Source organism: Castor canadensis, chromosome X (genome assembly GCF_047511655.1).
Source record: "Castor canadensis chromosome X, mCasCan1.hap1v2, whole genome shotgun sequence".
Classification (NCBI taxonomy): Eukaryota; Metazoa; Chordata; class Mammalia; order Rodentia; family Castoridae; genus Castor; species Castor canadensis.
Genome location: NC_133405.1, coordinates 23,086,386 through 23,098,782, shown reverse-complemented (window position 1 = coordinate 23,098,782; position 12,397 = coordinate 23,086,386). Strand labels below are relative to the sequence as shown.

At 38.6% G+C, this 12,397-nt stretch overlaps 1 protein-coding gene across 1 annotated transcript in view; it reads left to right on the top strand.

The window, feature by feature from the left end:
- Stk26 (serine/threonine kinase 26) overlaps positions 1–12,397 on the top strand; it is a 53,598-nt gene that overhangs the window by 21,749 nt on the left and 19,452 nt on the right. The window contains exon 3 of the mRNA XM_020151888.2: positions 10,512–10,742. Within this exon, the coding sequence (XP_020007477.1) occupies positions 10,512–10,742 (231 nt within the window). The remainder of the gene's footprint in view (positions 1–10,511; positions 10,743–12,397) is intronic.

Here is a 12,397-nt window from a genome sequence, read left to right as displayed (position 1 = left end):
TTCCTTTAATTTAAGATGTCTTAGATCCAAGGATGATATACCTGGCTGAACAAAATAATTTGAAATTTGTATTCTTAATTAAAATAACAGGAATGCAAAGACTTCCATTTTCTTGGAAATGGAGCTAAAAAATGCTGCCTATTATGACTTTGACTTTGCTTAGGGAATTCTAAGATGGGATAGATAGGGTTAAATTTCTTCTCATTCTTTATTTTATCTTATTTTAGAAAAAATGTGATATGTGGTAAAGTGACAATAGAATCAAAGAAACATCTCATTCTTTTTCACCCCATAGAACTGTCTCACAAACATATGTAAAGAATTTCATTCTTCACCTCCCAAAGTGAGTCCTGCTTGCTTCATTATTCTTGTGATCAGAGCCCAGGTACAGAGAAGAATGCAAGTTAGTAGGCAGAGAAAGCTCTTCTCCTACTCTCTCTTGAGTAGGAGGAATTGAGATGAAGGAATATTATCAATTATTCTTTTGTTCTTAAAGATGAAGTAGATGAAAAATTGCTGATCAAGAGAAACTCCTCAAATTACAATGTTATTCTTGCAGTTATGTCAAAACCTTTTGTAATAATTTTAATGAAGTTATCCTTTACTAAAATATTTGCATTCTAAGTATTTTTACTAATGAGATGCATTTAAAAATAGAAGTAATACAATAAAAGGGGAGATGAAAAAGTACTTATAAGTTTAATTTTATTTGTTTTATGAACACATTTTTCTTGTTGCTATGCACAATATTGCTAAAAGTTTAAATGGTTTCCTTAATGATGCAAAATAGTACTGTGTGAGACCTTCGAGTTCACTCTTTGCCACTAAGACCACGGTGGCAGAGCTGCCCTCATCCATCTCAAAACAGCTTTTTTGCTGGGCACCCGTGGCTCATACCTGTAATCCGAGCTACTTAGAAAGCAGAGATCAGAAGGATCATGGTCAAGGCCAGCCTAGGCCATAAAACAAAACCCTATTTCAAAAATACACACAAAAAGGGGCTGGCAGAGTGGGTCAAACGGTAGAGCACCTGCCTAATAAGTGCAAAGCCCTGAGTTCAAACTCCAGTACTGGAAAAAAAAAACTGCCTTTTAAGTGGTGGGTAAAGTAATCAGGTCAACTGTGAGCTGATCAAATGCTATCCTATGACCACAAGGATCCAGAGTTTTTGTAATTCTGACTACATTTCATTTATCTCACTACACACATGTGGAGTCTGGTGATTTGACTGCTACTCTGTGTTGTAATAGCAAATTATAATAACCTTTGAGAGAGATGTAAAACTGTGAGTATGTTATACAAATAGATAAACTAAGAACATTTTCTTTATGCACTTATTTAAATATTTTGAGCTCTTATAAACATGGAAATACAAACTTAATGACTGACCACTTGAAGGAATCTGACCTCAAGCCAAATTCTTTGTTTAATTTGAAACATATACAGACATACTTAATTTTATCTTAGTTCTTATTCTGTCCTCCACAAAATATAGTGAAACTAAGTATTTTACTTCAGAAATATAAATCATGGAAGTCTCTTAAGTATTCCATAAAATTTTATCAGATACTTGTAATATGAACCTGAGGTTGTGCAAAGTAGAAAAATACTCAGCTAACACCACATTCTTCAAGAGTTTAGACAAATTTATGGGGAGTTTGTTTTATCCTTCTCATTATTAAAGTAATCTGAGTATCCACATGGTCATTTGAACAATTTTAGACCTATATAAAACCTAGCACAAAATTAAAAATTGATGTTAATATTATCTTTATTAAATAAATTCATTAATTTAGGGCTCTTTTTGTAAACAGAAGTAAAAACCTTAGCATTAAAGGGTTGCTGAAGTCCACAATAAATCACTAATACATGTGGAATTGGAGCTGAGGCTTGCTGACATTGGATCCTATGGGACTCGTGACATGGAATGACATCGCCACTTTCCTTCCCACACTCTAGAGGCTGGTCAATTCCAGCGTACCTATTGACACAGGAAAAAAATGGGCCACGTACAGTAACCTTGACAGAATGTCAAGATTATTTACAAACCCCGTTCTTTAAGAGTCTAATATCTTACATGTGGTTGTTGTGCATAGGTACAGGAGTCAAGCAATTGCTATACCCCTATTTTATAGCGGTATAGCAACCACTATGTAGAACCCACTATTTTATAGTGGTTCAAAATTATAAGGAATTGTATTTTTTTGACCATCTTCTCCCTGATATCCACCCCTACTCCCACCAAGTGCCCCAGATCCTGGTAACCACTATTCTCTTTAGTTCTGTGAGATCAACTTTTTTCTTTTAATTTTACATATGAGTGAGATCGTGCAGTATTTGTTTTTCTCTTTCTGGCTTATTTCACTTAATACAGTGTCCTGCAGAGTCATCCATGTTGTGGCAAATGGTTGATTAATGGATACAAAATTTCAGTTAGGAGGAATAAGTTCATGATATCTATTTTACAGCATGGTAACTATACCTAATAACAATATAGTGTAATCTTGAAAAATGCTCAATGGATGTTGTATATTCTGACCACAAAATGGTAACTACATGAGGTAATGCATATGTTAATTATCTAGATTTAGTAATTCTAAGATGTCTATATACTTGTAAACATTGTGATAAATGTGTGCAATTTTATCACTTAAAAATAAATTACATCATTTGGAAAATAGGAAAATCCTATTGTAAGTTTTTTTTTTAATTCTTATAAATTTAATTTTTTAAAACTTGTTTAAATTTTGGAATATTACAAAGTAAGCATTAGACAATGGTGTAATCTGTTTATAATGGAAATAATTTTGGTTTTATAGCAAGTGGAAGTATAATTTAAGTTACAAATAAATCAAAGACATAGTGAAGGAACTTTACACATAAGAGTCAGGAAATCTGGGTTCAAGTTTGAGCTTTGCTGCTTGATAACTATCCTATATTCTTGAACTAGTTGTTTATTTATTTGTTTGTTTGTTTATGAATGGTGCTAGACTGGGATCAAACTCACTGGGCAAGCACTGTACCACTGAGCTACATTACCAGTCCCCTGTACTCTAAGAATTTGTAACCTCTCTAGGGTATAGTTCTTTCTTTCTTTTCTTTTCTTTTTTCTTTTTTTCTTTTTCTTTTTTTTTTTTTTGCAGTACTGGGATTTACGCTCAGGGCCTTTGTGCTTGCTAGGCAAGCAACTCTACCACTTGCCCCACACCCCCAGCCCTTTTTACCTTAGTTATTTTTCTGAAATAGGGTTTCACATTTATGTCCTGGTTGGCCTGGACCGAGACCCTTCTATTTATGTTTCCTGTGTAACTGGAATGACAGGCATGTGCCATTGTGCCCAGTTCTTATTGGTTGAGATAGGGTCTCCAGAACTTTTTGCCAGGCCTGGCCTAGAACCCTGATCCTCCCCATATCTCCCTCCCAAATAGCTAGGATTACAGGCGTGAGCCACCACGCCAGGCTCTAGGCTCTACTTCTAGGTCCTATTCATCTCAAATGTCCTGTAATTCTTTTAATTCCCAGAGCCCATATACCTTCTATTTTAAAATTTTTATGTGCATATAATAGTTGTACGGGGGGATACATTGTGATATTTACATATGTGCTTACAATATACCTTAGACTTAGCCCCTCCATCATTGTTCCTACTCCCCTCTCCCTCCCCTTCTTAGAGCAATTTCAACAGGTTTCATTCTTCTATTTTCATATATGGATACAAAATACATCCACCATATTTACCCCCATTCACCCTTTCCTTATGCCCACCCCTCCCACTGGTATTCACCCCTGGAAAAGACCTATTTTACCCTCCTATCCTTCATTTTTAAAAAGTGTATATTGATGGTTCAATACTTTGGCACTTCAGGCCTGCCATATACCTTCTTAACTTCTCTCTACCTGTACCATCATTTTGACATAAATGCCCTTAACTTTCATAGCTTGTATTTGGTGATATTAATTTAGGTCACAACAGGCATATAATAAATGCTTATTGTGGATGGTGATGACAAGGGATCGGATTGAATGACCTTTGTATTTCTTTCCAGCTCTAAAAGCCTGTGACTAAGGGAGAAGTCAGTTGTGCTTGGATGACATCTAGCATTTGAAAAAGGTCGTGTGGTCTGGAACTCAGCAGTGCTGAGAAGTATATCTGTTGATTTTTAAACTTTTTCTGGCAGTATTTTAAATAGAATACACTTGACAAACTTTTTAGACAACATTCAAAAGGAAGATGAAAACTTTTAACATGACTATGAATAGTCATTTAATTTGAGACAGGCAGTAGGTCTTTTCTAAGCCTTGATATCACTGTGCCTTTTTTACTCATCATTTCCTGTAATATCCCTACTCATCAGAAAATCAGTGATTGGCCTGCACACAGCCAGCCTTTGTGGAGTGCAGAAAGTTACAGCTGAGAGCATTCAGAGTATGGGCTCCATTTAAGTGGAAAGTTGAATGCAAAACAATGAATTCCGCCTTGCTCAGGTCTCAGTTTGGATTTTGGTTCTTGAAAGTTCTTTTTTTTTTGTGGGATGGAATTTGAACTTGGGGCTTTGTGTTTGTAAAGCAGGCACTCTACCACTTGAGCCACACCTCCAGTCCATTTTCCTCTGGTTGTTTTGGAGATAGGGTCTCATGAACTCTTTGCCTGAGTCGGCCTGGAACCAAGATCCTCCCAATCTCAGCCTCTCAAGTAGCTAGGAGTACAGGTGTGAGCCACCAGAGCCAGGTCCAGGCTTATTTTTTTTTGTACTTTTTTATGGGGATATATTTGCTGTACAGGTGGGATTCATTGTAACAATTCCAAATAGGATTATATTGTACATTGGTTAAATCACCCCCACTGTTTCTTCCCCTCGTCCCCCTCCTGCCCTACTTGAAGAAATTGCAAGAAGTTTATTTGTTCTATTTCATATTAAGCATATGAAGTCCATCAACTATATACTCTCACCTTAATCTCCTTCATTTACCCTCCTCCTCCTATTTATACCCCCCACACACTGTACCTATTATACAGTCCTGTGTTTCATTATTAATATTTAAGTCAATGTTCAAAGGAGTTTCTCAAAGTGTCCCCACTGTGGGTGTGCTTTACTTTGGTATGCTCAACCCCTTGTATTGCTCTCCCTTACCTCCTCCCCCCCACCTCTCATTTTTCAACAGTTTTTAATGCACACCTTTATATCCTCTACCTTCACAGATGTTCTGTTTTATGATATTGTTGATGCTCTATCATTTTCTTTTCCTTCCTCTCCTTCCCCAAGTTCCACAGAGTAGTTCCACTGTTAGAAACATGTTCTACATATGAGTTTGTATATGATCATGCTTGTTTTTGTGTATATGTTTATCTTTTGGACCTATCTTCCACGTATGTGAGAAAACATGCAGCCTTTGCCAGACTTAATTTTTAATGCATAGGTACATATATGTAGGTAACACAGTGTTCTTGGTTTTATTTTGATTTTCAAGTTGTTCACTTTTGGTATACAGAATAAGATGAGACCCATATGCTTGCCTGGGGAAACAGGGAAAATGAGTTCCCTGGAATGAAGAATACAAATGTCCCATCTGTGTGCTCAGTAGCTCCCAAATGCTGATCTCAAGACTGATGATAAAATGCTTACTTCAGAGTCATTTCGGGGTGCTTTTAAAAAAATTCTGAGTCTAGAACCCTAATCTCAGATATTCCAAATCAGTTCTGGGATGAGGTGTAGGTGTCTGCATTTTTTAAGTTATGTGGGTAATCCCAATGTATGGTAAGGTTAAGAGTTCTTCCAGTCCTCTGTTTGTGTCCATGAGGATGTAAAAAAGCCTTCCACCTACCCCTGTCTTTCACAGGAGAAAGCATGATGGTCACCTTAAATTCTTTTTCCCTTTTGAGTCCCTGAGAGTATTTCCAGACTGAGTAATTACCATTGCTTAGTGGTAACGCTTTCTAAGACTTCTATTTGCAACAGTCTCCCTATAGGGGAAGGATGCTGATGGAAACCAAAGAATAGTCAAAGCACTCCAGGGATTTATGTGCATGTACTCAAGTGGTTCCTTAAGGGTTCTTTTTCACAGACCCATTTTTGTGGGTCATGTAGAAATTATCCACCAGTGGTTGTAAGTCAACATGAAGTTAATTCAGCAGTTCCTATTTGCTGATTCAGAACATAGAACTCCTTCCTGGGCTATGATTTTGAGAAAACAATGCAAACACAGATATATTAGAAAATAAAAATTTTTCAATAGAGCTAGAAACATTTAGAGATTCTAATTTTTTTTTGTGGTACTAGAGTTTGAACTCAGGGCCTTCATCTTGCGCCATTCCACCAGCCCTTTTTTGTGAAGGTTTTTTTTTTTCCCAAGATAGGGTCTCACAAACTATTTCCTGGGGCTGGCTTTGAACCACAGTCCTGCTGATTTCTGCCTCCTGAGTAGCTAGGATTATAGGCATGAGCCACTGGTGCCCAGCTAGAAATTCTAATATTCTAAAAGAATATTTTTATTTGGGTGGGGATTTAACTGGTTTGTCTTGATTTTCTTACAGTCTTCAAAGAACAATGGGGTTGATTGGGTAGCCTTTTTTGTTTATTTGGTTTTTTTTTTTTTGGTGGTTCTGGGAATTGAACCCAGGACCTCTTGCATATCTAGATAAGTGCTGTACCACAGCACTTATCAGCCTCAGCCCTGGACAGCTCCTTTATTTCTGGGTTTTAATTGCATTACTTAGGGATGTTTGCCATTTATTTACTTGATTTTTGCCCTTCTACTAAAAACAAAAAGGAATATGTCTTTCTTAAGGAGACTTAGAATACCTTGGGAATATTTTGGGGGGGGTGGTACTGAGGTTTGAACTTGGGGCTTTGTGTTTGTGAGGCAGGTGCACTACTACTTGAGTCCCACCTTCAGTCCTAGAGAACCTTGGTTTAAGATGTTGAAGGGCAATTTAGCACTTGGGCATTACTTACCAGGGATTCAAGAATTGGTAAATGGGGCAGAGATCTCTATCCTTCAGCTAGTAAGGGAAATGAGCTTGTACTGGTGAAAACCTGGTTTTGTGATTTCTTCCACTCTGAAAGTTGATATTTTACCTAAGTGTTAGAGCGTAAAAGAGTAAGAAGTACAAACGTTGTGTAAATGGTGATTCTTTCTCTTTCTTTAACTTCAACTTGTTATTCCCTGATTTAAAATCTTAACTATATTAATGTTAGGGTTCACTTCAGAGCTTCCTTAAAATGCAAAACATGACTTGGTTTTCAAATCCTTTATTTACTGATTTGCAGGAACCCATTTATTATAGAAGCAATGAACAGCTGTATCCTCCTCAGGGTTGATCGTTCCAGTTAAATCCTTTCAAAACACCAATTAAGAAGACAAGGATTTAATTTTGCTTCTTAACAAAAGAAGATTCTTAGTAAATTAGTGAATATGTACTTTTCAGACTGTGTTATCAGAAGGTACATCCTATGTTTTTTGCTTTCCAGTACTGGAGTTTGAACTCAGGGCCTCACACTTGCTAGGCTCTATCACTTGAGCCAGTCTGCCAGCCCTGTTTTTGCTTTGGTTATTTTTGAGATAAGAGTCTCAGGTTTATGCCAGGGCTGGCTGGCCTGGATCTCGATCCTCCTACTTAGGCCTCCTATGTAGCTGGGATAACAGGCATATGCCACCATGCTCAGTTTTTATTAGTTGAGATGGGGTCTTGCCAACTTTTTACCCAGACTTGGATCACATGACAAGGAAAGAGCACATACGGGAGATATAGGAATAGGTAGAAAACCCAAAACATAAAAGCATTTGATGTCCCCACTCCAGAGGAACTAATACAGAAACCTTAAAGCGACAGAGGTTAACATGAGAGGGAGATCAGGAACCAGTGTAAAGATCAGTTAGAGATGACTCAACTTGGATTGTAACACATGTGTACATGAAAGCAATGCTAGGAATATTTCTGTATAGCTACCCTTAACTAGCAAAAACACTTTGTCTTCCTTATTATACTTAAGTCTTCTCCTCAACAAAATTAGAGACAAGGGCAGAACAGGTTCTGCCTGGAAGTGAGGGGGGGGAAGGGAGGAAAGGGTGGGGAAGGGGGGAAGGGGGGAGAAATGACCCAAACAATGTATGCACATGTGAATAAATGAATAATAAAAAATTTTTTAAAAATAAAATAAAGTGGAGGGCATTAGAAATAAAAAAAACTTTTTACCCAGCCGAACTCAAAGTTTGATCTTCTTGATCTCTGCCTCCTGAACAGCTAGGACTGTCTAGACATGAGGGTAGTTAACATTTCCATCTCCTTAAACATTTTTTTACTTTTTGATTAGCGCATAATAATTATTCATATTTATGTGGTACATTGTGATATTTCAATACGTGTCTACAGTATGTACTGATCAAATCAGAGTAATTAACGCTCCTGTCTCCTTATCATTAATTTGTCTTTGGAGCATTTAAGTTCCTCTCTCGTTATTTATAAAACAGGTATTAGGTTGCTGTGAACTGTAGTTCCCCCACTGTGGTGTAGAACACTGGAACTAATGACTTCTTTCTTATCTGTGTTAGGGTATCTGTTACCCAGCTTCCCATAATCTCCCCTCGTCCACTCTTTCCAGCCTCTACTTGTCACTATTATACATCCCAGTTGCATAATTTAAACATTTACATATGAGAAAGAGCAATTGGAATTTGTCTTTTTGCATTTGCCATTTTACTTAACACAGTGTCCTCTAGTTCCATCCATTTTGCTGCAAACAATGGGATGGGATTCTTTTTATAGGTGAATAATACTCCCTTTGTTCATATATCACATTTTCTTCATCCATTCATTTGTTGATGGGCAGCTAGGTTGCTTCCATATCTTAACTATTGTGAATAGGAACCCACATGGTGTCTCTCTGATATGCTGACTTCATTTCCTTCAGGTGTAGGAGTGGAACAACTGGATCATATGGTAGCTCTGTTTTTAGTTTCTTGAGGAACCTCCATACTGATTTGCATGTGATTGTACTAGTTTACATTCCTACCAACAGTGTATGAGAATTTCCCTTTGTCTACATCCTTGACATTTCTTATTTTTTGTCCTTTTGATAATAGCTGTTCTAACTGGGGTGAAATGATACCTCATTGTAGTTTTGACTTGCATTTTCCTCGCTAATTATATGGAGAATTTTTTCAAAAGTTTGTTGGCCATTTGAACAGCTACTACTTCTCCTCTTCCTCCTCCTCTTCCTCCTCTTTCCTACTGGCTTTGAACTTAGGGCCTTGCACTTACTAGGCAAGCCACTAGCCTGAGGGTTTTTTTTTTCTTTCCGGTTTTGGGGTTTGAACTCAGGGCCTAAACCTCAAGTCACTACACCAGCCCTTTTTTTGTGATGGGTGTTTTCAAGATAAGGTCTCACAAACTATTTGCCTAGGTTAGCTTCGAACTGTGAGGCTCCTGATCTCTGCTTCCTGAGTAGCTAGGATTACAGGCGTGAGCTACCAGCACCTGACTCTGAATTTTTTTTTGAGATGTGTCTCTTCATACCCTACCCTTTGCCCATTTTTAATTGGATTATTTGATCTTTGTTATTGAGTTTTTAGTACTCTGGGTATTAATCCCTTGTCAGTGGAATAGCTGGCAAACATTTTCTCCTATGTGTCTAATTTTACTTTTGTTTTCTGTGCTTTGGGAGAAAGTGTTTTGTTTTTGTTTTGTTTTGTTTTTTCAATTTTCGTTTTGTTGTTTTCTGAGGAGGGTCTCCCTATGTGTCCCAGGCTGGCCTTGAACTTGCTGTTCTCCTGCCTCAGCCTCCTGAACGCGGGGAATACAAGCATGTGCCACCATGCCTGCCTGGGGGAAGTTTTTAATAAAGGTATAGACTCTTATTTCAGCCACTGATGAGAATACTATATGCAGATAGGATCCCAAGTAAAGACAAAAGCATTGTGTATCCTTGAGTATTTTCTGTTTTGTACTGTTTAGATGGTAATTTGGAAATGGATCTATGGTAATTGTGATATCTGGTTTGGAGACAGAGAAGTGTTTGAATTGTCAGTGTTTCATCCTAGCTTAAGTAAGGTGTTTTCATGCTTTTGCCACATTTGCATTTATGTACAAACTGTATATAATCAGCTGTCTTATTTTTTTTTAAGTGCCTGATCCTTTGGCAGGCCCCAGCGACATTTGCTCTATGGGGTTGTTTGGGTAGCAGGAACAGCTAAGCCTATTTAGTGTGTGTGACCCAATAAAATATGGACTGATGGACTGTTCAGGATTACAACTGTTCTCACAAGGCAAATGTGTGCTTCTTAGACTTTAAGAAATGCTAAATGTTCAGTACTTGAATTTATTCCTGGCACATTGTGTATGCATGTATCAAATTATCACCCTGTACCCAATAAACACTTATAATTTAAAATACTAAAACCAAACTTGTATACCAAAATGTTATTGTCTTATGTGATTTATTTTCATTCGTTAAAAAAAATTGATTCAAAACACTTGTACTCTTTCTTTCTCTCTTCCTCCCTCCCCCTCTTAGAATAATATTGCAGATCCAGAAGAGCTGTTCACAAAATTAGAACGCATTGGAAAAGGCTCATTCGGAGAAGTCTTCAAAGGCATTGATAACCGTACTCAGCAGGTGGTTGCCATTAAAATTATAGACCTTGAGGAAGCAGAAGATGAAATTGAAGACATTCAACAAGAAATAACCGTTTTGAGTCAGTGTGACAGCTCCTATGTAACAAAATACTATGGGTCCTATTTAAAGGTAATGTGTGTGCTGTATTAGCTAAGTCACAAGATATTTTCATTATGTTTTCCTTTCTTTTTCTAATTCTGTTTTTTGAAAGACAATATCTTAAATTAGGGTTTGGCAGTCTTTGGCTTCCAGACAGAATCTAGATCCGTTAGCAGCTGTATCCTGAAAGCATCCCAGTGTTCAGCTGTGCCCTTTCCCACACCTGAACTTTTGGTTCAGTGGAGGAGCAGAAAAGCAGCTGGTCACATCATTTGTCAGGAAAGAGAGAATCCCTGTGGATTTCCACAAGCTCTTCTCAATAGTGCAGTCTGTCTGAACCTTGGACTTGACAGACTATGTAAGTCTGTCATTTATTCCACTGAGTGATGATGGTTAGTTAGATATTTCTGTCTTCCAGCACAATGTTAGAGCCTCCATTGCAGGTAATTTACCAGAAGCAGTCTTATTATTCATATCACTTAGCACAGAGTATTGCACACAGTTGCGCCCCCCCATCCTCAGGGGGTTGGTTCCAGGCCCCCTCTTCTAGGACCCCCAAATCTGTTGACTAAGTGCCTTATATAAAATCATACAGTTTTTATATTGAACCTAGGCATATCCTTTTGTGTGCTTTTAATGAGCTTTAGATTACTTTAAATATCTATTATAATGTTAAATGCACCGTTAATAGATGTTATACTGTATTATCTAGGAAATAATGACAAGAAAAAATGTCTGTACAGATGCAAAGTTTTTTTATAAATATTTTCGATCCACAATTGAGTCTTTGAATGTGCAATCCATGGATATAGAGGACCAATTATTTGTTAAAATGCAATAACATCTGTGTCCCCCCTCCAAAAAAATTGGTTTTATTTATTATTTATTTATGTAGTTTTGCAATGCTAGAGATGGAACCCAGGGCCTTATGCATGCTAGGCAAGCGCTCCACGACTGAACTACATCCCTTGCCTTTTATTTATTAATTTATTTTCCGAGACAGGGGCTCACTATGTAGCCCCAGGGTGGCCTCGAACTGCCTCTGCCTCCCGAGTGCTAGACCACCATACTCTGCTGGAAGCCTTGATGAGGGGAGCACGAGCCAGGTGGTGCCTCTGGTGGCTCGGGTGCAAGTCTATGGGCAGTGGCACCACCGGGATGGTGTACAGGCACAGGCTTCATCGGTGGCAGCTGAGCCATGTCTGTGCATGCGCGGAGAGACACTGGCGCTGTTCCTGTGTGAGCGAGAAGAGCGATCGGTCATTTGTTATTGTGAGGACTCCTCTGGGGCATGGTGGCTACAGAGACAGTTCAGGGACCCACGTGCAGGCTGGCTCTCCGTGGTCACCGAGCTGGTGTGTGGAGCGTGGGCCCATGGAGACACCTTGGCTCCGGCCAGCTGTCACGGCGCTGGGCTCCGGAGCTGGCACGCTGTGGCAGCATGTAGGCTCCTTGTCCCGAGTGCCTTCTTTGAGCCTCTGAGCTGCCCTCTGCCTGGTGACTCAGCAGCAGATGTTAGGTCTTCTTCTGCTGGAGAAGGCCACTGGGGACCACAAGGGGTCCCACCGCGAGGTTATGGTGAAGCCCACAGCGGCACCTTTCTTCTTTAGTCTGGCATCTCAGGTATGGCGAACTCACCAGCGAGCCCTTTTGTGGTCATAATCTGTGCTCCATTTTTCCTGTGT